This window comes from Aulonocara stuartgranti (assembly GCF_965226115.1).
Source record: "Aulonocara stuartgranti genome assembly, chromosome: 10".
NCBI classification, from domain to species: Eukaryota; Metazoa; Chordata; class Actinopteri; order Cichliformes; family Cichlidae; genus Aulonocara; species Aulonocara stuartgranti.
This window is the reverse complement of record NC_138946.1, coordinates 28710157-28737307: the sequence shown is the minus strand read 5'-3', so window position 1 is coordinate 28737307 and position 27151 is coordinate 28710157. Positions and strand designations below refer to the sequence as shown.

The 27151-nt window shown below is 41.8% G+C and overlaps 1 protein-coding gene across 5 annotated transcripts in view; it reads right to left on the bottom strand.

Moving 5' to 3' along the window:
• Positions 1 to 230: 230 nt before the first annotated feature.
• Positions 231 to 27151, bottom strand: part of LOC309715807 (putative transcription factor ovo-like protein 3) — a 28721-nt gene continuing 1800 nt past the window's right edge. For 2 of the 5 annotated variants that reach the window (XR_014279294.1, XR_014279295.1), the window contains one exon: positions 19406 to 26330. Coding sequence is in view for 3 of the 5 variants with exons in the window: in XM_082549252.1 (XP_082405378.1) it covers positions 983 to 1305; positions 3368 to 3557; positions 6553 to 6782; positions 19228 to 19408 (924 nt within the window). In the remaining 2 variants the exon portion in view is untranslated. Of the gene's footprint in view, positions 1306 to 3367; positions 3558 to 6552; positions 6783 to 6926; positions 14940 to 19227; positions 26331 to 27151 lie in introns of those variants that run through there. The other 3 variants (XM_082549252.1, XM_082549251.1, XM_082549253.1) reach the window with 3 other exon arrangements.

The following is a 27151-nucleotide window of genomic DNA, read 5'->3' as shown; positions in this document are numbered from 1 at the left end:
GTTAATTGGAAACACTAAATTGCCCACAGGTGTGAATGTGGTAGTGAATGTGAGTGCGACTGGTTGTCTCCTGTTTATATGTTAGCTCTGTGACAGACTGGCAACCTGTCCAGGGTGTACCCTGCCTCTTGCCCTAAGACAGCTGGGATAGGCTCCAGCGCCCCCCACGGCCCTAAAAAGGATAAGTGGAAATGAATGGATGGATAATTTTATATAATTATATAGGCTATGTGCCAGCTTGAAGGGCTGTTGTGCACCAGCACTGACAGCAACCCGTTCTTTACTTTTCATTAGTAATGCTGAATTGCCCAACCAAATCACTTAAAGCAACCAGCCCCATCCCTACCGTTCTTTTCAGAGAGAAAAAAATAAAGTAAAAATAGATACAGCAAAGTCCTCACTGTTGGTAGCATCAACTATAGAGAAGTGCATGATAAGGGACAGCAGAAAACAACCCACAAGCACAGGTGCATATTAGATTTATCAAAGTAGTAGTAGTAAAAAGAACTTCGCACCACCTTAAGGTAAGGGTAAATTTAGTTTTATTTCCAAAATATATATAAGTTCAGTGGTTCTTCCTATTACAAAAATATAAATGACAATAAAATCAGTTTTGCAAGGCTGCTTTTCTAATAACTGAAAGAAAACACAACATAACGTACCTATACCTACCTAACTGTTAATGAAAAGTATTTATTTTTTCCGAGCAAACATTTGGAATTTCTTTATTAGTACTGCTAACTTAACAGGTCAGGCTTAGTAGATTACAGATAGATTAAAAACATTAAGAATAATGTACAAACCTTCATTTTTATTTTAAGGTTTTGATTAAAAGCATTTGCTAAAAGCAAAACAGTAAATAAGCACAAAAGGGTATTAGCGCAAGTATACTGACACACATGGCCTACATATTACACAAGGGAATACTTACTTCTGAATAGTTTTGTAAGATCTATGAAATAATGTAGCATTAGAATAAAACCTACATGTAGTATGCAGAGGCTGGGTAGAGCAAATAGGGACTGAGTTTACGATCTTCTGATGGAAAGGTGCTGTTCTCATGAGCCTGACGACGGTAGTACCTGCGGAGAGCAGGGCTGCCAGGGTGGCATTGTCTCACATGGAGGAAGTACTCATCAGGCCGGCTTGATGTATAACCACAATCCTCACATACAAAGATCTTGGAGCGTCTCTGGCGGTAAGCATACTGCTGATGTACGCCATGAATCTTTCTCATATGCGACTCCAGAGAGCAACGCTGTGTGAAAGCTTTCTCACACAGCTCACACTTGTAGGGACGGATACCTGTAGCAGTGAGAGACAAAAGACAGTTTCTCCTTTAAGCTTTCCACCAAGGCTGACATTGTCAGAGAGCTCATGTAATGACTGAACGCAGATTTTCCATTTATTTAAATTTTTTGTTGTTGATTTCCGTTAATGCCAGTCACTTTAAAGTTACTGTAAATCCCACAAAGGAATTCTTGGAGATTTCAACCAATTGTAAAAAGCTTGGAAAGAAAGTGACTGGACTTCTTAAAGTTTTTTTTAAGACGTTTCATCTGTCATCCACAAAGCTTCTTTAGGTTTAAAACCAAATGATGGAGACTCCCAGGTATTTAAACCCTAGCGCAGGGGTGGGGAACTCCAGGCCTCAAGGGCCGGTGTCCTGCAGGTTTTAGATGTGTCCTTGAACCAACACAGCTAATTTAAATGGATGAGAGGTGAACGGTCTTTAAAAATCTTGAAGATGTCCAGTCACTTTTCTTTCCAAGCTTCTTAGATTACCATGAACTGGATGACTAAGAACCTACATTTCAATCAAGTGCAACTAATGATACACAGCAAACCCATTAATCCCTTAATTATATTATCAATAACATATATAATAAAATGTACTCCCTTGTAATAAAATTGATTGTGATTCTTTTAACCCTTCTTTGGCCCTGGGACCATTTTTGGTCCCTTTAGTTTTTCAGTTACAAGCCATTTGCACTGTGTTGAATGGAATATAGCCAAATTCTCTAAAAAAAAGTTTGGCATAATTTCATTTCAAAATTCAAGTCTGACTTCCTTAAATTAGCTTCAGTGGCTAAGCTAACAATACACATCCTCTTAGAGCCCTAGGGACCATTTTTGGCCCATTGACTTCCATTATAAATGCTATTTTTCACTGCAGAATTATTACCGTTAATGTCTTGGTGATTACTTATGTCTCCGTCTCGTTTTGGTCTATGAGCCTTAGAGTTGTAATTTTTTTATTTGTCCACCGGGTGGCGCCCTTGCTCCACATTTGATCCCTGCTGGAAAACAGCGGGCTGCTTGGACAGACCTGCGGGAAACGAAGCCTCATTTCCGGCGTGCAGCAGCGGCTTCGCCTGCTGATCGGGCGGGACCATTTTTCGGTCCCTAGGACCGTTAGAGGGTGCTTTTTTTTTTTTTTAGTCAACAGGAAATGACGTATTTGTTGTCACGTGGTATCGGACGTGTGGGCTGGAAAAAGCAGTCCCCGGTGATCGTGCCCCGGTGATCGTCGCGACTTATTTCGGCCTAGAGGAGGAGCATTTGCCGCCTGGAGACCATTTTCTGGTCCTGAAAAAAATAAATAAAAGGCGATCGAAATGACTGTTGGTGCCAATCTTTAGTCCATCTAAAGGCCTAATTATAATAACAATTGAATATTACCTCAAATGTTTTTTTTGGAAAATATTCAAGTTTTATGTTTTTTGGGGCAAAAAAGCAGTGCGCTCATGTGACGAAACCGGGATATAAAGGGTTAAAATCCGCGAAATGTAATTAAAACTTGACATGAATATTTCAAGGAGAAGTAGGTCTAAAAGATTGGCTAATTTAAAGTGGAATAAAATATTAATATATAAATTTTTTATAGCACTTTTTTGGGCGTGGTCGATTAGGACCGATAGTGTGCATTTTATGAAATGCGCTCCTGCAAAAAAAATAAAAGGCGATCGAAATGACTGTTGGTGCCAATCTTTGGTCCATCTAAAGGCCTAATTATAATAACAAACAAATATTACTTCAAATGTTTTTTTTGGAAAATATTTAGTTTTTTGTTTTTTGGGGCTAAAAAAACAGGGCGCTCATATAATAAAACTGGGATTTAAAGGGTTAAAACAATGAAAATATAATTAAAACTTTATATGAATATTTCAGGGAGAAGTAGTTTTAAAAGACTGACCAATTTAAAGTGGAAAAAAATATGAATATATAATCTTTTTATTGCACTTTTGGGGCGGGACCATTTTTGGTCCCCAGGGCTCTAAAGGGATGCATTTTTAAGGGTCAGCGAAGGGTTTTAATTTGATAAAGATTAGTGGATTCAACAAAATACATTTAGAACATTCCTAACCTGTGTGTGTTCGCATATGTCTCTTTAGGTCGAAGGTATCATTGAATCCTTTGCCACAGAACCGACAAGGATGCCTCTTCACCAAGCTGTGGCACTTCAAGTGGCGGGTTAACATGCGTTGTAGAGGGAAGATCTTGTGGCACACTGAGCAAACAAAGTCACCTGAGACAGGGGAAGTACGGGGACGTGGCTGATGGGAAGAGAACTACTGAATAAATATGACAAAACTTCACTGTAACAATCATCTTTGCTCTGTTTAGCTTACAAGTAACAAACAGGATTACAAATTGCTAATACATGGTACAGTGTACCAAGACACCAGTACACCTTCCATGCAAATAGTTCCTTTATAAGCCATTAAATCATAACGAGTGGGTACGGAGTTCTTGAATTGATCCTATATATACACATTTTATCTGTGCAGATAAAATATTGCAGCCCCAATAATTAGTCTAGTGCATCACCCCTAGCTTTTTCCATCTTTCAGCAAGCATGGCATAAAAAAGCAGTTTTTTTAAAAATAGATATATTTTCTTAAATAGAGCTAAATTAATCTCACTGTATAATATTAGCCTTAAAAGTTTAATAATATTATCAAGAATGCATCAAGAATTTTATTTTTATCCTTTCCACAGCAGTTCAAAAGCAGATATGTACAATGCAATCAACAGACCTATATGAATAATGAATTTCTTGGCCACTAAAGGGAGTACAAATGTCGGTCTACTGAACTCAAACTTGATTGCACAGAAGACCAGTGAATAAGAAATGGATAGTTTTACAATTTGATTTGCATAATATGGCACCTTTTTCTTGATAGATTATGTTCACAGTATGAGCATCTATGAAAGCAGATGAAATTGCCAGCCATGTGTCCGTGTTCAGTAGTTAGGGTGTACTGAGAATAGCTCTAGTAAAAATCACAAAGTCAGCTATTCTATTAATTGTCACAAATGCTTAACAGATTTTCTGTTAACAAAATAAATGGGAAGTTCAAAAGGGTCCTGTGTTTGAGTTTCTTTTCCCCTTTTTTAGTGGTTATGACCTCATAGGGCAGTATTTTTCTCACATGTAAAGTAGTTCTGTCCCTCTCCAACATATCTGGCTATGTGTATATTTCTGGACTTACCTACTGCCTTAGAGTTGTATGAAAAATATGATTTTTAATCTTAATAACTAATTTAAAGAACTTGAAATAAATGGTTGTTTTTTAGTTAAATGGAAAATGTATCAGACGTGTTACATAAACTTGGAGCATTCCACATTATAGGTCAAATAATGAGCACATCTAAAATGACCTGAAAGTCCTCTACCAGAGGCCTGAGAGCTTCAGGATACTGCACAGTATCTTATCTATTTGCATGATTGGACAGGGAACTCAAATGTCATTCCTTGAATCTGCTGGAGCCACTTGCCCAGTTTGAGGGTCACCACTCCGATTACCACTGTTGCCTATATATATGGAAAAATGAATTCTGCTGTCTACCAAAACATCCTGACGGAGAATGTCTGGTCATCTGTTCATGACCTCAAGCTGAAGCCCCCTTAGGTTCCTGACCTGAGATTCTGTGGCATGACCTTAATAAGGTGGTTCATGCTCAAAAACCCTCTAATACAGTGGTTTCCAAACTTTTTTTGCTAGGCCCCCTTTGTTTTACAAGAAAAATGTTCGCGCCCCCCACCATGTGCCTTTTTTCACGTCACGCTGTGTGACACATTATTGTTTACATGAGATGAATTGCAGAATGGCGGATAGAGACAAAATACTGTTAATCTTACCATCTTCAGGTTTTACACGCTTGCATATACACACGTAGTTACTGTCCCTCCATTTAGAAAGGCAGAGGCGTCACAGTGTAATTATTTTACGTGTAGTTGTTTTTTTCCTGTGTAATATTCAACATTGCTATTAATACATTTTTCAAAAAATGCCTCTCTGTGCAAAATGGGTTCAAAAACATAAACAACTGTGGGATCCTGTTTGTCTGTGGTTTGGACAAGGGGAACAAATTGTGGCAGGATCAGCCTGATGTTATTTGTATCTCACTGTAACTTTAATGTATAAAGAACTAACATCTCCAAAATGTCAGGAATAGTTAGTCATTACAAGAAGTGTTTGTGAACTAAAAATCAAGAATGTGGGATTCTGTTTGTCCGTGATTTGGAGAGCCCAGCGCGTGCTCTCAACGCAGGGAAAACCAAGGCAGGGTAGACCTACCTTGGCACTTGTGTAGGTGAAACCAAAAGGAAGATATGCTTCACCATATTTTCTAGTCTTTGACTTGGAAGGATATTGGTTTGGAAACATATTTGGTGTTTTGGAGGAAGGAAGGTTCAGAGTTTAAGTAGTCATCATCATGGGCTCATCCGATTAGAATGAGAATAAGCAGTCAATCATTTACAGGTTTTGTCATTTTATTGAATTATGGTTAAAGGAAGGAAAGACACACATGGACGGCTATCTCTCAGCTGCCGCCCCATGTGGGAGTGAAGAAAGAGTGAGGGGTAGGTGAGTGCAGTCCTTATATAACGAGTGACAGGTGAGCGCAATTAAGGCCAAGCACCACACCCAATCAAAGGTGAGGAAAAGAAACAAGGTGCATCTGGTGAAGTGAATGTGCTAAAAGGTGAGCCTTTACAACATTTGGCGATGCTTCATATCCTGCTTTGCGTTTGTGTGTGTATATTATGAACTCAATCAATCAAAAAAAAAAATGTAGTTATGGTTGTATTGAACTGAACTGATTTCCCAAGCACAGTGCATCTACCCCCCCCCCCCCCCCCCCAAACATACAAAGTTGTGATGAAAGCCACATATATATATCAAGTGGAAGAGAAAAAAATTACCCAGAGAATGTAATATAGGATATTACCCTTTCACTGATTACTGATTGAATTCACTACCATCTCATGCTTTTGAACTGTAAGCTCCAACAAACACCTCTGTTAACTCTATGTCTTACATCACAAAAAATGTGAGTCTGATGATGCATATATTCCAAAGGCAGTCGTCTGTGGTCCTGCCTAAGGTCATGTCCTAAGAATCCTTGCCCAAATTTCTAACCTCCTACTAGTCCACCACTAGTCCAACAGTCACATGATGCTAATAACTATGCACTAAACACTGGGTTAGTTGTTCACATTAAAGGAGTGATATTGTATTTTGGCAAGAAAACCTTTCTCACCTTTGCTCTGCTGACCAGTGCCATTGTACTGGGATGGTAGGAGCCCCGGAGCATCACAGTAGACCAGTCCGGCCTGGTATCAGCTCTTGGTCCTCCCAGTCCTGCTAAAGGTACTGGCACTATAATTCCTCTTGTTGCATCACGTCCTGAGGGGATTACTGGCTGAGGCATGGCGGCAGGCTCTTGGGTGCCAGGACTGCAGGATATCTGTTTTTCAATATTTTCACTCACTATGTAGTTAGATAGATAGACAGATAGGTAGATTACATGACTAAATTACGACATTGAAGTAAATTACTGTGATACAGACTAATTGTTACGGCTTTAACATTTTGACAGCAGAAATTAAACTTGAAGCCACTTGAAATTCATACCTTGTGGATTTTCTTCTTTCCACTCATGTTGTTCTGATTCTTTCCACTGCCATGCTCCACATGGCCCACGTTTCTTTTTCACAAGGAAAGACCTTGGCATCCTTTAAATCTGTCACTTCTTGGTTTTCTTCTATTTCCTGACCTCTCTCTTATTTAAACGTTGCCCCCTGATCCTGTCACAGTGCTAAGAGATTTAATTTGCTAATGTCCAGTGTTCTGCTCTTACAAGTGCAACCATCTCCTTTGACAGTCAGCAAGTAGAGTGTCCTAGTAAAATCACAGCACTCATTTTCATAACACTCTCTGGAAAGGATGGTGAATGTTTTAGCTCTGGTAAAGGATGGGCGGTTGGAGCGTCACTCTTAGCAGGAGTACACCTGTGCTGATTGTGCGTGTGTGCCATTTTAACTGGTCCTCCACCAGTTTTGCATGTCAGGTAGTGAGAATCCGGGGAGCTTCACATTCAAGTGGCCCTTGGCATGCAAATTTTTGGATCTGGACCAAGCCCTGGCCCCAGACAAAGGGCATGGCCTAAGTAACAGGAGCAAGCACAGTGGAGCCACAGCCTTAACTGCTAGGTAAATCAGCCCTTTCTCTTTTTTATGGCTTTTCTGTTGCAGTTGTTTGAAGGAATTATAGAGCTTCTTTGAACGCATACAAAGGACATTCATACTCAATAAAAAAGATGGCAAGCACTTGCAGTCTATTGACTGAATTGTTTACATAATTGCATATATGATGGCACCTTTTGTGTTGTCCCCTGGTACTTGCACAGTGAATATAGGAATAATTTACACCCTCTGTAGCACTGAACAGAAAAGCATTATATGGAAATATATGACAGTGAAAAAAGTATCCAGTATCCAGAAGTCTGTTAGATACTGATTAGGCAACATGAACATATAGAAAAGATTTTCCCTCAGTCTTGTGAGAACTGTAACAACAATTAATTTTGCTGATTTACAATCCCCCTTTGCTGCAGATAAACAAATGGACCCAAATTATGCCAGAACCACTAGAAGGTAAAGAAGCAAACTGCCCACTCTTGTCCAATTGTCTGCAGTTGGTGTATGTTTAACAGGAAAATGAACTGCATGTATCTTATTTCACTGGGCGTGCATAACAAATTCAAACAGTCTGAGTGTAAGTCAGAGTCTAAACCTCATCATGCAAATCTCAGTAGAGGTCACTCCAAGACCATCAGGAGGATCATGTAGTATAAACTGTACAGTAGTACAAACACAGATCTGCTCTACCTATCTGCTACATTTATGTGCTGTAAGTCCCATATTTTAACTGCTTACTAAGCATTTATATTGTAGATATTGGTCATTGAATATGAGGGTTCAGAAAGTGATGAATGTAATGCAAATCTGGAAAACACAACTGCAAAGTCTGTATTTATTTCACTTTATAAAGGAGGATAAGCATATATTGTCCTACTTTACTCAAGATATTAATTTGTGTAAGTAAAATATCTTCAGACAGACTAATTGAATTCAGATTTTGATAATAAATCTTTTGCTGTGTAATGTTAGTGTTTGTATTGTTAGTGTATTGTTGTATTGTTAGTGTTTCCTAAATGTGCTTTAAGGCTATTGACTATACTGTGAGGTTCCCTTCTGAAGCTGCACTCTAACTGTATGCAAAGCACATGCCTGTGTGCAGCAGCATGAAAATTAAATGGTAACAAGGCAGCTCCACATTATTTTGCAGTAAACAAAAAACTGTCCGTTTGAATAATATCTAATACCTATCACTCTGTCTACTCACTGACGTGTCAGTATAGTACAGAGTGAAAGAAAAAGCCACAGATTAAGATATTCAAACACAGCCTTCCTCAGAGGATAGTCACTGTTGCAAGTTTTGACAAATGCATATTAAACTTGAAAACATTTGAAGATTAAAAAAGGTAACCTTCATGTCAGTAACAAGAGGAGACTTGATAGCTTTCTTTCTTTCTTTACATTTAGGTGAACGGCTTGTCTGAACTTGAACATGAATGTAAAAGAGACTGAGTTTAGCTGTTCATGTGTGTCATGGTTAGCCACGCCCTTGTTTTCTTTTTCAGTTGGATGTAAAAGTGTGCTTGTGCATTTGTCTGTTGATTGATAGCAACTAATCTTTAGTAACTGAAACCACAATTTAGAGTTAGGAACATTTTATCAGCTGACATTAATGCATTGTATGAGGTACAAGGCTGCATAATTACTTCCCCAGGCTTTATATTACCTTTCACTGTATATGTATTGTGTCATAAGAGCTTTTTTAGTTTAGCCATTCAGTTAGTTTTGGACAGTTTCTCATATAGTGCTGCATATTGTATATACTCTCTCTCTCTCTCTCGATCGCTCCAACAAACATATCGATTCAAACTGACAATAACTGAGCTACAGTTCATTTGTCATTTGTTTGTCACTGTGAAATTTATATTTTACAACAATTTCATTCATTTGCAAATTTTTTAAATGTAAAAAAAAAAAAGCTGTAACAATGTTTAAAAATCATACATTGTCTTTTCTGGTTATGTTATGACATCTTACCTTAAGAAAATGAAACATCTTGCATTCCTCTTTAATCAAAATTTGAGTCAAATCACAAATATCGATCCATATGATTATGTCAAGGCCTAGCGCTGTCTAGTCTTCCTGCTTGAGACTCTTTCATGGATGTCTGCCACTATGATGGTCCCTGGATCTTGTTCAGGGAGGTTATTGTGGTCTGCTCTTAGATCCACTAACCACTGAGCAATGTTTCATCCTTTTCCCATATTCTCTTCCAGTATTGCTCTTTCTCCAGCCTTGGCAGGGCTGTTCTAATTTCTAAGGCCACAGATACGGACTGCTTATTGTACTTCTTAAGCATCCCTTTCTTCATCACATCTTTTAACAGCTCTGGCAGTTAGTTGGCTGTCCTTTGTTCTGCCTTTATCTTGGCCTCTAGTTTCCTTCACCATAGAGGGTACTGCTTCTTGTGGCTGTTATCTTTTCAGTTGGTTGGTTTCAGTAACAGTAGCCGTAAGGATTGGACATAAATACTGCATTCACATCTTCTAGTTACTGCTGAAATCTCAATTTACAAAGAACCCAGAGTGGCGAACAAGTAAGATCAAATTTAATTGCTGACTATATTATGATTTTTAAAAGACAAATTAGTTGATTTAAGAAATTTTAAATGACTGTGTTTGGTAAGAGGGTCTGCAAATCAGGGATTATTTCTGTAAACACACTTGGTTTTGGCCTTGGTGTTGATCACCTAGTGCAGTGGTGTCCAAACCCAGTCCTCGAGAGCCGGTGTCCTGCAGGTTTTAGATGTGTCCTTGACAGTGTTGGGTAAGTTACTTTAAATGAGTAACTTAGTTACATTACTACTTACTTCTATCAAAAGTAACTCAGTTACTTCAAGTTACTCATTACTTTCAAAGTAACTAGTTACTAGGAAAAGTAACTTTGGTTTTACTCTGAATTCTCTTGTTAATGTGTTGCTTCTGTAACTGGATACCCAGCAAGACTGCCAGTCTTCTAGCTTGCTTACTTGCCACAAGTGCACTGTGCCACCTACTAATAGAAAGGAAAAAATAATGTGCATATTTCCACGAGAGAAATTCCACACCTGGACTGTCGTTGACCGCTGCCATGATTCGAGCCTACATCACAGCGTCATGTGCGCTTTTTACATCCAACACAAAAACTGCAGTCGTGGTGCTTTCGATTGTACTCAGAACTCGGAAATTCTGCCTTCCGAATAGGAAGATGTAGGTAACACCAGACTGCAGATGAGCTGCATACAGGGCTGGACTGGGACAAAAAAATCGGCCCAGGCAGTTTGACTAGAGAGCAGCCCGCCATTATAGGAAAAAGCCTTTGAATGAAAACAATCGCTGTTGTGACAGTGATGTACACTGTTCTGATGGTATATATGCATCAATCTATCAATCGTTTGTTGTAAGACTCAGATAATTATTTTTTAAAAGCTAGATATTTTAAATGAGAATAAGAAAGAAAAGTACTTCTTTGTGCCCCCCTCTCCCTGTTAATGCCCTACCTGGCCCCCTGGCAAAACTTTGCTAGGTCCGACCCTGCACAGTTACCAGCTGTCAGCTACGTAAAAAAATTATTATGGTGTTATTTGTCTCTCAGAAACGGTTTATAACTTCCCTTCAACTCATTCAAGTCACCTAAAAAGTAAACCTGTTTCTCCATCACCTGTTGAGCTCTGATGACTCAGTAAGAACATCTCCTGGTTTCATCTTCATGTTTCCCTCTCACCAGATAACCAAACCGATATCATGACCAGCAGCTTTTACGGCTGTGGCTCCAGCAAACATCAGCTGATACTGGAAGGTAATATTAAATAAATTCTAACAGCTGATCAAGCTTAAACGTGCTGCTGTTGTTTAACGCGACCTCCGCTGGTTTCTTGTTTCTGGCACAAAGTGGGCGATAAACAAACAAGAGAGACGGGAGTTGCGACAGAAAAGCCGATCAGCTGGTCATTGATCAGTTTCATGATTGAAGTAGAAACAGTTAGTTTCTCTTTGTGTTTTTCTACCCCTGTATTTAAGTTCCCTCACCCTTTGTGTTCCATGCTGCGTGTCTTATGTTATCAAGTTTGTATTATCGTGTCTGTCACATTAACCTAACCCAGGTTTTATGGACTGCCTGCCTGCAGACTTAAAGAACTTTGCTACAGCCACTATCTCCTCTGCCTCACCATCATCGTCAGAGCAGCAGCTGCCCAGTGTGCAGGCTGAATCACCCCAGCCTGTCATGGTCCTGGGCCATGTTGGCCCAGTATTCTTAGTTTTTGTGTGTTTTGTATTTTGTTCCCTATTTATGCCTTGGTTCCTAGGTTATTCAGTTAAGATGTTCCTTATTTGGTTACCTCCTGTGTGCCCTTGTGTATCTGTGAGCCCTCGCCTTTCCTTGTGTTTTATTCCATGTTTTCCCCAGCCCATTATGCCTGTGTTCTCCCCGTGCTCTCTCTCCTCCTGTCTGAACCTCTGTGTACTTCCTGTTTTACTTTACAGTCTCTCGTCAGTATGCGTCATGCTGTGTTCACTCCTGCCCTGTCTCGTTATGATTATCTGTGTCAGCTGTGTTCCCTGTGTGCTCCCACTTCCCTCGTTAGCCCTCTGTGTATTTATGTGTATGTCTCCATCAGTTCAGTGTCGCGTGGTCAATGTCTCCTCCCCGAACCTCTGTGTCTTTCTGTGTTCCCTCGGTCTTCTGTTAGTATTCCCAGTTTAGTTCTGTTTCGTTTTAAGGCCTGCAATAAAGCAGTGATTTTGAGTTCAGTTCCTGTCTCCGTGAGTTTTGCGTTTGGGTCCTCATCTGCCTCCACACAGCCAGTTCATGACACAGCCCTGCGGTGATGCAGCTCTTTCTTCGCCGGCTACGGGAGTACGAGTCGGCTTATCCAGTCTCTCACCTGTGTCCATGCCTGTGTCACCACTGCAGCAGACAAGTGCTGCATTTTCTTCACCTCAACCGGTGGCTGCTTCCAGCACTACATTCATCTCAGCCGTAGCGGCACCGGCCTCCACAACCACGGCTTCCAGGAGGAGGCGGCGTCCAAGTCGTCACCACGGCTCACAGCAGCATGAGTTGGGAGATTATATTCTGAATCCACGTGTGTTTTTTAAGGAGAACAAACACTGCCTTAAAGGTTCATGGGCATGTTTATGAAATGACTGAAAAATCACCAGCCAAGTCTTCCACGGAACATCTTATCCCTCTGCACAATTACCTAGCATCCTTGTGTATTGATCATGCTACGCCCCCCGAACTAATAAACTGTGGACTTTTGTGCAGTCACCCTCCAGGTCGACCCCCTGATCCGCCTGACTGCGGACTCCTATGCCCTTGTGTTTGGACTGAGTGCTTCGGATTCCTTGTTTTTTGTGGTTTTGTTTCAGTTCTGAAACATGAATCAGTTCTGATGGACACGCATGGCCAGCTGTGCAGAAACCTCTGGAAGAGACTGAGCAGGGCCAGCAGGTGTGGAAACCTCTTGCTGTTGTTGAAGCTCAGGTTGAGGACTGGGCTTTGTGTCCCTTGGAACTGGAACAGGTGGTGGAATTGGCCGAACCCTAGTCGTCCCCACCCGAGGAACAGATACAGGTGCGGGGACTGGTTGGGTCCTGGCTACCTACCCTCAGCCGTGGTGCAGGGACAGGTGCAGGAGGAAACGTACACCACGCATTTTAGTCACATGATGCAGTCATGTGACCAATTCAACTAAGATGGCAGACGGCACTGTATAGCTATTGTTTTGTTTGCTCTCAATTTTGACTGCCCTATTAAAGATTAATATCAGCTTTTACATGCTCTAGATAGCTCGCTTGCTTTTGCAACTTTCACTCTTGTGTTACTTGCAGCAACAACTCCACCTCATTGTCAGTCCATTTAAAAAACTCTGTGCTTTTCCTCGACAAAGTTTCAAATAGCTGGAAAGTAAATAAACAGCAGACAGAAATGACGCAGGTTCACCCGAGGAACAGGAACAGGTGAAGAGGGAGGCAGGGTCCGAGCCACCCTGTGAGCAGGAACTGGCTGACAGAGAGGTGTTGTTATAGTGACAGCAATGTCACAGGTGTGAATGTCCTAAATAGGAGCCTGAGATGGCAGAACAGTTTTTTGGGATTCAGGCTGATAAAAAACAGTCTTAAGTTTTGACAGGCTATCGGTGTGTTGAAGAGTCACTGGATTATTAGCAGAAGAAACAGGAGTCTTTTTGTGATGAGCAGGATTAAAAAAACTCAGTTTCACTCAACACCGGTGAGTGCTCCGACTGCTCCAAATGATAAAAGCGGCAGTGGTGTAAGACTCGTCTCCTGTTGGCTTTGATGTATCTTCATGGCACAGGTCTTATTCTGTCATGGTCCTATTGAGGGGATGGAGAAGAGAAGACCCAAACAGGTTAATTGAGGATGTGGACAGTGTTTTTTGTGAAGACAGAACAAACGCAGCATGGGACTGACTGAATGACTGGCTGGGACACAGCGGGATTGACATTGAGGGTTTAAATACAGCCCCCAACAGGGAACTAAGATCAACAGTCCACAGCCTATGCAGGTGGCCTTGAGGAATAGGGCAGAGAGTCAGTTCGTTCTCGTTATCATATCTCCTGGAAGAATGTTGTTGTTTTCCTCGGCGTCAACCTTCACGCAGCTGGCGCCATCGGGGGTGGGGGTATAGCCGCATTAGAGATGGAGGTAACTGGTTTAGGTCGAACGAACTGCATCCATTTTACACTCGTTCTAATGTCCATCACTGGTCTCCAGGTGTATCTCTCCTTTAAGAGCCATGAGCACCTCCAAGATCTTTCCCATATTTCGTTCTGTAAGAACAGTCTGAGCACTCACTGCTCGTCCCACAGTTTCGATCAGAGTGGCTAGCCTTGTGGGGTTTTGAATAGCAGTCACTGCTTTATTCAATTTCCGATAAGCCAGGGCCAAGCCAGCTCCAAACAGCAAGAACCCTGTTATCATGGTTCCGAATAAGTAGATGTCTTCAATGTCCTCGATGACGCTACCACCCTTCCATCGTGTATCCAGCAGGGAACGTCCTTCCGGGACACTCGGGCTCTCCCGAACCCAGGCTTCTGGTCGAGAATAGCGTGTCATTTGCATTAAGGGACCAGTTTATCAAATCCATAGTTCTTCTTTAGTTTTAGAGAACAAGAGCCAGAATGAGAGGCTCTCTCAGGGTTAGAGTCAGACAAGACAACGACATAGAAGCAGCAGCAGGGAAGCTAAGGGAAGGAGAGGGTGAAAGATGCGTCTGCCTACTCCAAGAGCCAGAAGAGAAGGGGGAGTTCAACTCCAGTGTGTGTGGGATGTGATGCTCCTCAGCCTCACCAGCTGTTGCCTATACGTCAGGAAGCTGGTGACCCACTGACAGGTGTTGGCAAGGATAGTGAACTGAAGAAGGTAATTGACGAAAGAGGTAAGTGACGGAAGTGACGGACAAGGTAAGCGACGCTGTCGTCAAAAAGACTTCGCCCGGCAGATTCCCCCGGCACAACATCGCCAGCCGGCAAAGATATTGTCGACATACTGGAGTCAATCGACCAACGATTGTCCAGTTTCAATGCAAGGCTGTCCTTGGTGGAGATTCTTCACCGCGAATTTAAATCCTTGCGAGAATCCCTGGAGTTCAGCCGGCAGCAGGTGGAAATGCTCGCTGCTGAAAATGCCATGCTAAGGGAGTCGGTGAAATGTCTCACAGACAATGTTACCCAGCTAAATAGAGAAAATAAAAAAATAAAAGAAACAGTTATTGATCTACAAGCTTGTGGCATGCGTGATAATTTCGTATTTTCTGGTATTCCAGAAGCTGCTGGAGAAGACGCGGAGACTATGGTAAAAAGCTTAATCAAAACCCACTTGAAGCTGCCGGAGAACACGGTGAAGAACATCGCCTTTGATAGGGTGCATCGCATCGGCCCCATGCAGGGCTGCGACCGGGAGACCACGTCCTATTGTGGCCAAATTCGGCCACTTCAAACAAAAGGAACAGGTGAAAAGCAGGGAATTAAAAGGAACGGACTTCAGCGTGAATGACCAGTTCCCCAAAGAGATCCTGGAACGATGCAGGGTCCTCTTCCCAATCCAACGCGGCTTCACCCAGAAGGGCTCCTGCGCTGTCATTGCTGTGGACCGGCTGTACGTGGACGGACAGCTTCATCGCGACCCCAATATCACTCCGTGGCTGTATTAATTTCACACCAGATAAGAATCCGCTACACCTTTTTCATATCCACTCACACTAACTTGCATTAAGTTAAACATCTGTTTAACTTAATGCCAAGGTGTGAGCCAAGGTGTGAAACTGGGCGTGGGTCCCAATCACGCCCAGTTTCACACCTTGGCTCAGGCGATTAGAGGATCATCAGGGGGTCCTTTTGTCCCTCTGTGGGGGGTTACTCCCACTAGGTTTATATCTGGGACTCTCCACCATTTGACCTTAGAACTGAAGAAGCTTCTCGGATGAGAGGTGAAACGTCTTCAAGCAACTTAAAGAAGTCCAGACGCTTTTCTTTGCAAGCTCCTTTGACTGCGATGACCTGGATGACTGAGAACCTTCACAGACACATTGTTGGAAATCAAAGAAAAGGGCAGACTTCCATCAAATATGAATTCTGCAAACATTAATCTCCTGCTAAAACCAGGCAAAGACCCTGTATATCCCTCAAGCTGTCGTCCAATATCCCTTATAAATGTAGACCTTAATATAATCTGCAAAGCTCTCTCAAAGAGACTAGAGAAAATAACCCCCCTCTTAATTCATCCTGACCAAACTGGTTTCATAAAAGGTAGGCACTCATCAACAAATACACGTAGATTACTTAATTTGATAGACTACTCACACAGTAAAAACCTTGAAACTACAATATTTTCTTTAGATGCAGAAAAAGTATTTGACAGAGTTAACTGGAAATTTCTATTTGCAACTTTACACAAATTTGGTTTTGGATCCTCTTTCATTAACTGGTTAAAAATATTATATAATTCCCCAACAGCTTGTGTCAAAACAAATGACCAAACATTCTCCAGCTTATGTCTCCTGAGGGGCACCAGGCAGGGATGCCCACTCCCCCCTTCACTGTTTGCAATTTTTATTGAACCACTAGCAGCAGCAATTAGACAGAATTCAGTAATTAAGGGCATAAAATGCAAGAACGTGGAACATAAAATCAGCCTTTATGCGGATGATGTGTTACTTTTTCTCCAAAACTCACAAACCAATATCTCTGGGGTGATTGAATTGATAAACTCTTTTGCAAGAATATCAGATTACTCAATTAACTGGTCAAAATCTACAGTCCTTCCGATTAATTGCTCCTTCCATAATTTTTCTTCTACACCACTGCAATTGGGAAATATAAAATATTTAGGTATTAATGTTTCTCCCAAGCTTGCAGATCTAACAAAATTAAACCATATCCCACTTTTAAAGAAGGTAGAAGGCGATCTGGCTAGATGGAAATGTTTACTCATATCACTCATGGGAAGGGTTGTTGCTATAAAAATGATGGTCTTACCAAAAATAAATTATTTATTCTCAATGATCCCAACTAAACCGCCACAAGATTGGTTCAGATCTCTAGATTCATACATGTCCAAATTCCTTTGGAAAGATAAACCCCCACGTATAAGCTTAAAAACACTACAAAAGACCAAGGATAAAGGAGGATTAGAACTACCTAACTTTCAGCAGTCAAAGGAGCTTGCAAAGAAAAGCGTCTGGACTTCTTTAAGTTGCTTGAAGACGTTTCACCTCTCATCCGAGAAGCTTCTTCAGTTCTAAGGTCAAATGGTGGGGAGTCCCAGATTTAAACCTAGTGGGAGTATCCTCCCAAACAGGGACAAAAGGACCCCCTGGTGATCCTCTAATCGTCTGAGCCAAGGTGTGAAACTGGGTGTGCACAGAAAAGAAGATCAGACACCAGCGAGGGAGGATAAGAAGGACAGACGCAACAACATTGTCATCCCCTATGTAGCCAGTGTATCAAAAAAACTCAGTTGAGTTTTCTCCAAGCATGACATCCCAGTGCATTTCAGACCCAGCAACACGCTCAGACAAAAACTGGTTCACCCGAAAGACAAAACTCCAAAACACAGACTTAACAATGTGGTGTATGCTGTACAGTGCAGCAAGGAATGCTCAGACCTCTACATTGGAGAGACCAAACAGCCACTTCACAAGCGCATGGCACAACATAGAAGAGCCACCTCCACAGGACAAGACTCACCAGTCCATCTGCATCTTAAGGATAAAGGACACTCTTTCGAGGATGCCAATGTTCACATTTTGGACAGAGAGGACAGATGGTTTGAAAGAGGAGTGAAAGAAGCCATCTATGTCCACTGTGAGCGACCATCTTTGAACAGAGGCGGTGGATTACGACACCAACTGTCTGCCATCTATAATCCAGTTTTGAGTTCCCTCCCCAGACGCCTTAATGCCCACTCACATCCTGGGCCATCTGACCTCAGGAATTCGCATGATAAGGTGGGGCCAGGTCTCACAATGAGCTCACCTGAAACCCTGGCTGATTGGGACCCACACCCAGTTTCACACCCTGGCTCAGGCAATTAGAGGATCATCAGGGGGTCTTTTTGTCCCTCTTTGGGGTCATACTCCCACTAGGTTTAAATCTGGGATTCCCCACCATTTGACCTTAGAACTGAAGAAGCTTCTCGGATGAGAGGTGAAACATCTTCAAGCAACTTAAAGAAGTCCAGACGCTTTTCTTTGCAAGCTCCTTTGACTACAATGACCTGGATGACTGAGAACCTTCACAGACCTAACCTTCAGCACTACTTCTTAGCCAACAGGCTTCAGTTTATCTCAGGATGGCTAAAACATATCTTCTTAGATGAACCTTGGCTAGATGTAGAACAAGCACTTTGCAATAATCTAGAGATTTCAGATCTACCATTTATCAGCTCAAGTCTTCATTAATCCCATGCAAACGTACACCTATCTGGAACAACCCTGACATATTACAAAACAATATGATAAACTTTTCAGATTGGAGTGGTAAAGGAATCAAATATTTAGAACATATATTAGAAGGAACAGAATGTATTTCATTTGACAGACTAGTTACACAATATGGGATCAACAAGAAAAGATTTTTAGAATATCAACAAATTAAATCCATAGTAAAGAATTTTTTTAAACCAGGTTAAAGTTGAACTACAAACACCACCAAGTGTGGTTCAATTTCTTAGTCTTAAAACCCCCAAATTACTTTCCAAAATATACAGAATGCTTTCTAAAACAGATGAATCAATATCACTTCCTATTGCAAAATGGGAAGCGGATTTATCAGTTAACTGAGACCAAAACTTCTGGTCTCATATCTGCTTAAAGACCTTTGATCTAATTAGAAATCCCAGTCTTCAATTAATTCAATACAAAATACTACATAGAGTGCACTATACAGGTCATCGGATGTCAAGATGGGTTTTACGTCTACCAACAACTACTCACACTGCCAAACCAATTCACTGGACAATTATATCCACGCTTTCTGGTTCTGTCCACCAGTTCAGAATTTTTGGCGCAAGATATGTGAAGACTTATCAAAGTGTCTGAAATGTAACATTCCAACTTCCTCTTTAGTGTGTTTGTTGGGCAGCTTAGATAATGTCACTACAGAAAAGAATATACAGTATCCCATATGGTTTTCACTGCCCTATGCATAGCCAAGAAAACAGTCCTCATGAACTGGAAAAATAAAAATAATCTGTGGGGAGGGTCTGTGCTGACGGACGTGGGTTACTGACCTGGTAGTCTGGCTGCCCCTGGGTGGGTTCGGGACTGGCGAGATGTTCTGGGGGCGCTTCGTCTCTGGGCTGGGGCTCTGGCTGGGCCTCGGGGGCTTGGGTCCTGGTTGGTGTGTTGCCGGGGTTGTGGGCGGGTGGGTGTATGGGGGCCCAGTCCTGGTGCAGGGTGCCACCGGTGCATCGAGCCACCTGGGGGGCTCTTCAACTGGTGGGGGAGGTTGTTACATCTTGCAGGAGCTCTCCTCTCTTCAGGAACTCACTCTGCAGGAGGGGGAGATACAGGAGAGGTGGAGGAAGATCTGGGCGTCTATTGTCTTGTGTAGTCTGGATGATGAGTGGCTGACGGGGTGGGTGCAGTTTTCTCTGAGGTGGGGTCGGGCGGGCTGTCCCGGGCTCTGTGGGGCCGGGCGGCGCTGCTGTACTGGGCCCCGGTCTAGATGGGCCTGGGCCCCCTTTCCCTGGCGGGTTGCAGAGTATGGGGGTGCCTACTGGGGTCAGCGGGGGAGCTGGCCCCAGGGAGGGGTCACTTGCCCCTCCCTTCCTTCCCTCCCCATCTCCAGCTGCCTCCCTCTTCCCGCTCCACCACAATCACCCAGACATGCAATTCAATTCAATTCAATTCAATTCAATTTTATTTATATAGCGCCAAATCACAACAAAAGTCGCCTCAAGGCGCTTCATAGATACAGAGAAAAACCCAACAATCATATGACCCCCTATGAGCAAGCACTTTGGCGACAGTGGGAAGGAAAAACTCCCTTTTAACAGGAAGAAACCTCCGGCAGAACCAGGCTCAGGGAGGGGCGGCCATCTGCTGCGACCGGTTGGGGTGAGAGAAGGAAGACAGGATAAAGACATGCTGTGGAAGAGAGACAGAGGTTAATAACAGATATGATTCAATGCAGAGAGGTCTATTAATACATAGTGAGTGAGAAAGGTGACTGGAAAGGAAAAACTCAATGCATCATGGGAATCCCCCGGCAGCCTACATCTATTGCAGCATAACAAAGGGAGGATTCAGGGTCACCTGGTCCAGCCCTAACTATATGCTTTAGAAAAAAGGAAAGTTTTAAGCCTAATCTTAAAAGTAGAGATAGTGTCTGTCTCCCGAATCCAAACTGGAAGCTGGTTCCACAGAAGAGGGGCCTGAAAACTGAAGGCTCTCCCTCCCATTCTACTTTTAAATACTCTAGGAACAACAAGTAGGCCTGCAGAGCGAGAGCGGAGCGCTCTAATAGGGTGATATGGTACTACAAGGTCATTAAGATAAGATGGGGCCTGATTATTTAAGACCTTGTATGTGAGGAGCAGGATTTTGAATTCAATTCTGGATTTAACAGGAAGCCAATGAAGGGAAGCCAAAACAGGAGAAATATGCTCTCTCTTTCTAGTCCCTGTCAGGACTCTTGCTGCAGCATTTTGGATTAGCTGAAGGCTTTTCAGTGAGTTTTTTGGACATCCTGATAATAATGAATTACAGTAGTCCAGCCTGGAAGTAATAAATGCATGAACTAGTTTTTCAGCGTCACTCTGAGACAGGATATTTCTAATTTTAGAGATGTTGCGCAAATGGAAGAAAGCAGTCTTACATATTTGTTTAATATGTGCGTTGAAGGACATGTCCTGGTCAAAAATGACTCCAAGGTTCCTCACAGCGTTACTGGAGGCCAAGGTAATGCCATCCAGAGTAAGAATCTGATTAGATACCATATTTCTAAGATTTTCAGGGCCGAGTACAATAACCTCAGTTTTATCTGAATTAAGAAGCAGAAAGTTAGCGGCCATCCAGGTCTTTATGTCTTTAAGACATTCCTGCAGTTTAACTAATTGGTGTGTGTTATCTGGCTTCATGGACAGATAGAGCTGGGTGTCATCTGCATAGCAGTGAAAATGTATGCTATGTCTTCTAATGATGCTGCCTAAGGGAAGCATGTATAATGTAAACAGAATTGGTCCTAGCACTGAACCCTGTGGAACTCCATAATTAACCTCAGCGTGTGAAGAGGACTCTCCATTTACATGCACGAATTGGAGTCTATTAGATAGATATGATACAAACCACTGCAGTGCAGTACCTGTAATACCTACAGCATGTTCTAATCGCTCTAATAGGATTTTATGATCAACAGTATCGAACGCTGCACTGAGGTCTAGCAGGACAAGCACAGAGATGAGTCCACTGTCAGAGGCCATAAGAAGATCATTTGTAACCTTCACTAAAGCTGTTTCTGTGCTGTGCTGAGCTCTGAAACCTGACTGAAACTCTTCAAATAAACCATTCCTCTGCAGATGATCTGTTAGCTGTTTGACAACTACTCTTTCAAGGATTTTTGATATGAAAGGAAGGTTGGAGATTGGCCTATAATTAGCTAAGACTGCTGGGTCTAGAGATGGCTTTTTGAGTAAAGGTTTAACTACAGCCAGCTTGAAGGCCTGTGGTACATAGCCGATTATTAGAGATAGGTTGATCATATTTAAGATCGAAGAATTAATTAATGGCAGGACTTCTTTGAGCAGTTTTGTAGGAATGGGGTCTAAAAGACACGTTGATGGTTTGGAGGAAGTAATTATTGAAGTTAACTCAGAAAGATCAATTGGAGAAAAAGAGTCTAACTTAATATCAATGGTACTAAGAGTAGCTGTAGATAATATTACATCTGTGGGATGATTATTGGTAATTTTTTCTCTAATGATAAAAATTTTATTTGTGAAGAAGTTCATGAAGTCATTACTAGTTAACGTTAAAGGGATTGTTGGCTCAACAGAGCTCTGACTTTTTGTCAGCCTGGCTACAGTGCTGAAGAGAAACCTAGGGTTGTTCTTATTTTCTTCAATCAGTGATGAATAGTAAGATGTTCTGGCTTTGCGGAGGGCTTTCTTATAAAGCAGCAAACTATTTCTCCAGGCTAAATGATGATCCTCTAGATTTGTGACACGCCATTTCCTCTCCAGATTACGAGTCATCTGCTTTAGGGTACGTGTTTCAGAATTATACCACGGAGTCAGGTACTTCTGATTAGAGACCTTAGTTTTCACAGGAGCTACAGTATCCAGAGTCGTACGTAGTGAGGAGGTGAAATTATTAACAAGATAATCGACCTCTGTTGGGGTAGCGTTCAGATAGCTACTCTGCTCTGTGTTGGTACAGGGCATTGAAGATGATAACAGTGGGTGGATTATATTCTTAAACTTAGTTACAGTGCTTTCAGAAAGACATCTACTTTGATAAAGTCTACTCTTCACCGCTGTGTAATCAATTATTGTAAAAGTAAATGTTATCAGGAAATGATCAGACAGGAGAGGGTTTTCAGGAAACACTGTTAAATGTTCAGGTTCGATGCCATATGTTAGAACAAGATCTAGAGTGTGATTAAAGTGGTGGGTGGGTTCTTTTACATTTTGAGAGAAACCAATTGAGTCTAATAACAGATTAAATGCCATGTTGAGGCTGTCATTTTTAGCATCTACATGGATGTTAAAATCACCCACAATAATTATTTTATCTGAGCTCAGAACTAAATTAGATATAAAGTCTGAGAAATCAGACAGAAACTCTGTGTAAGGCCCAGGTGGACGATAGATGATAACAAGTAAGACTGGTTTCTGAGTTTCACAGCTGGGGTGGACAATGTTAAGCATCAGGCTTTCAAATGAATTAAAAGTCTGTCTTGGTCTTTCATTAATTAATAGGCTGGTGTGAAAAATTGCTGCCACACCGCCCCCTCGGCCTGTGCTTCGAGATTTCTGGTAGTTAGAATGGCTCGGGGGTGTTGATTCATTTAAACTAACATAATCATCCTGCTGCAACCAGGTTTCTGTAAGGCAGAGTAAATCAATTTGTTGATCAATTATTAAGTCATGTACTAACAGAGACTTGGAGGAGAGAGACCTAATATTTAATAATCCACATTTCACTGTTTTACTCTTTGGTTCAGATGTGGATACTGTATTGTTCTTTCTTTGTGATTGTTTATGTTTAAGTTGTTTGTTGCTGGTTTTTAGTTTGTTTTTTGTCTTTTTGGAAGCTGACACAGTCTCTATGGAGATGGGTTTTTGGGGGGTAGCAGGAGGAGAGAAGCTGCAGAGAAGCGTGTAAGACTGCAACTCTGCTTCCTGGTCCCAACTCTGGATAGTCATATTTTGGGGGGTTTAATAAATTTGTCCATATTTCTAGAAATGAGAGCTGCTCCATCCAAAGTGGGATGGATGCCATCTCTCCTAACAAGACCAGGTTTCCTCCAGAAGGTTTGCCAATTATCTATGAAGCCCACATCGTTTCTGGGACCCACATCGTTTCTGGGACGTTGCAGGGCCTTGCGGTAAAGATGTGTCACCAGGGTGCAGGGGAGGCATCCCCCTCTGTCCCCTACTGGCTGCCTGTGCCTCAATTTTATCTCACAACTTAGACATTCACATTACTCACACTCTCATAACACATACATATAGGATCTTGGGGGTGGGCACGCTACACGGAATCCAAAAGCCCATCAGGGTGTACACCTCACCCCTGGCGTCGTTGCCCACCTCTCAATTTTAAATACACGTAGACATTGAGGGCTAGCAGGAGGGGCTATGCGCTTAGGAGGGGCGATCATGGCTGAAGAGTTGGAAGTTCCCCTTGTAATCGGAAGGTTGCCGGTTCGAGCCCCGGCTCGGACAGTCTCGGTCGTTGTGTCCTTGGGCAAGACACTTCACCTACCGCCTACTGGTGTTGGCCAGAAGGGCCGATGGCGCGATATGGCAGCCTCGCTTCTGTCAGTCTGCCCAGGGCAGCTGTGGCTACAACTGTAGCTTCCCTCCACCAGTGTGTGAATGTGTGTGTGAATGGGTGGATGACTGGGTGTGTAAAAGTGTGTAAAGCGCTTTGGGGTCCCTAGGGGGGACTAGTAAAAGCGCTATACAAATACAGGCCATTTATCATTTACCTGCTACTCTCTGGCAGGTAGCTCCATGCCCTCCTGGGTTTTAAAGGCACCTTAGAACACACATGCATCAACACTACATATGAGCGGGCGGAGGGAGGTTTGGAGTCTTCACACACCCCCGTTCTCTGCGGCCTGCTGGAGCGGGGGGGGCTACCCTGCCCAGATACACCTGCATCCACACACCCACACACACCCACACACACATACCTGCAAGCAGGGAGAACGAGGGACAGCAACACCATCAGCAAAACACATCTAATATAATACAAGTCCATAACTACTCAGGAACTCTGGGTCACTCAGATCCAGGTGTGCGATGTATGTGGGAAGACAGTTAAATACTATGGAAACACAACAAACCTTGTTACAAAAAAAAGTCGATAGCTGGCTCTCACTCAATGGGAATTAGTTCTTCTGATTCACTATATAGCCCATGGTTTTGCGAATGTCATATCACTAATGGCAGTCCTGTTCGTGTATTAATCACCAGGGGATGCCACATAAAAAGAGATGATGTGTGCCATGTCAGGGGTTAAAAATGGAATGGTATTGTGGTTTTTTCTTTTGTTTTTGCCACAACATGGGAATGACTGCAGTTGTCCATAAGTTGTGCATGTGGTACTTCAGCATCTAGCAGGCCTATTGAAGAGGAGGGAGCATAGAGAGGGTGACTTTTTTTAAGTGGCAGGTAATTTCAAATGCAATGTTTCTATCAGCTAAAAAAACATCATTAAACATACAAACTGTTTGCGTGCAGTTTGTCACAGTGTGATGCTAGCTAAAGGTCCAGCTGCTGTATTTCACAGAGAGAAAAGAAAGAGGATTAAATTTACTCAGAGATGGATAAACAAAAAGACAGGACAGGAGAGGAAGAGGAGAGTTTAGATTTAAAGGTAAGGACTGCTCAGTGGTACTTGATAAACTGGAAATTTAAAGCTAATGTAGCGCCTCTACTCAGGACCAGTACACTCTCACTTCAAATAGAGACCCTAGACATCTTACTAGGTTCAGAATGAGGTTTTGTTTTGGAGACTCACAAAAGGAGTTGGCTTGGAAGTGAATAACTGGGACCTTTGTCTCAGTACCATTTATTAGGGGTGGGGGAAAAATCGATACTGTGTAGTATCGTGATAGTTTGTTTGCTAATAATGTATCGATACAGGGACAGCAGAAATCGATATTTTGTTACAAAAAAGGTTTTTGTGCTCAGAGCATGTTGATCCTTTTTCTGAGCAAGAATCCTGACATTCCTTCACTGTCCAAATGTGTTTAACTTGTTTTTTGGCAGCAATAAACATGACAGTTTACTTCTTTTAATTTAAGACATGTTTTATTTTAATTAAGTTTAAAACTTTTTTATTTAATGTAAAATTATATTTTGTTTTAATTTACTTTCAAATTCTTCAGTTGCTGAATGGGCTGCATAGTTTTCATAAATTGCATAGTTCAGAATAGCTATAATTGTACCAGATGGTTGCATTCAGTTAAGTTGGGACTAAACTGTAATACAAACCGTTCAGTTTGTCAACAATAAAACTGACTGAAATGAGAGAAAGACTGAGTGTGAGACTTTGATATTAGATAAAATGAATATTGATAAAGTTTACCTTTATGTACAGAATCTGAATATCGCAAAATATTTTTAAAAATTGCAATAATATCGTATCGTGTGTTAAGTATTGTGATAATATCGTATCGTGGGATGTATGGTGATTCCCACCTCTACCATTTATATACATATACAACACAATAACCCAAATTGCACACTAATAGTGCATTTTAAAGGTGAATACATGTAAAACAAAACAAAATAAAGACATTCAAATGGAAGATTTATACTGAACTGTATCAGAGCTCTTTGGAATGAATGAAACAGATTAAAGTGTTTCCGTTGTGAAGTTTGAATTGTCCAGTCTGAATTGTCCTTTAAAGTCGTTGAAAACCCAAACAGGTGTACTGTAGGGGAATTGTCAGTGTGCAAACCCTATTATCCGGGTAGGAAAAGTAGTGCATAGGGCTTATCTGAAATCCAGGGTTGCTTGAATCAGTTTCTCAGGCAAATCCCACAATCCGATCGCATGGCTGGCCACACCATTTCAAGATCATCCAGGATCTCAGTTGGGCTGTTCTCACCGTCAGTGGTTCTCCAGAATCCTTCTAGTAGTTCAAAAAACCAATCTGCACAAACAGTGCAGAACAATCAATTTCTTTTCCCATTTTGTCTTCTTAACATGAGCTCATTAACTTCTTTTCCAAATGCATTAATCACAAATGGCATTCCCTTTAGCTTTACCAAGTTACAAGAGTTACAGTAACTTGTTTGTACCAGTATCAACAATTTTATCAAAATTATATCACAACAAAGAACATCAGCAGCTTAAAAAGTAATGTAAACAGTCATAGCAATGAAAGTGACATCCATCCTTAAGGCTTACAAGCAAATGTAACTTAATTCAGTGCAAATACTATTAAACTTGAAATATGCTCATATCTATTCAGACATAACCATTCTAATATAAACAGAGCTAGTGCTTCTACTTGAATACCTCCCCGATCGGAATATGGCTTCGGTGGGGTGGGGGTGTGTTAGGTTTTGTATTGTTGATTGTCATTTATGCTTAGAAATATTTAACCATATATGCCTAGAGGTGTATAATCAATTGTGTAGTGATAGGATGTGTGATCTTTAGCAGGCTACAAAGGCTTGGTGTGTATTCCACACTGGAATGCACACCTACATCCTGGGAGCATGGGAAGAGGTCGTACCTTGTTTTATTGTTTTATGGTAGGATAAACGTAGCTATATCTGTTTTAGTCTAAATGCCTTTTGTTTAGATGAACTGCTGGACTTCCAGACCAGCAGGTTTAGGGAAGTCTTTATGGGGTCACACTCTGACCCCCCCCCCCCCCCCCCCACCCCACCCCACACACACACACACACACACACACACAGTATTCTTTGTTCACATGTATACCTATGTAGGATGTTATATGTTAAT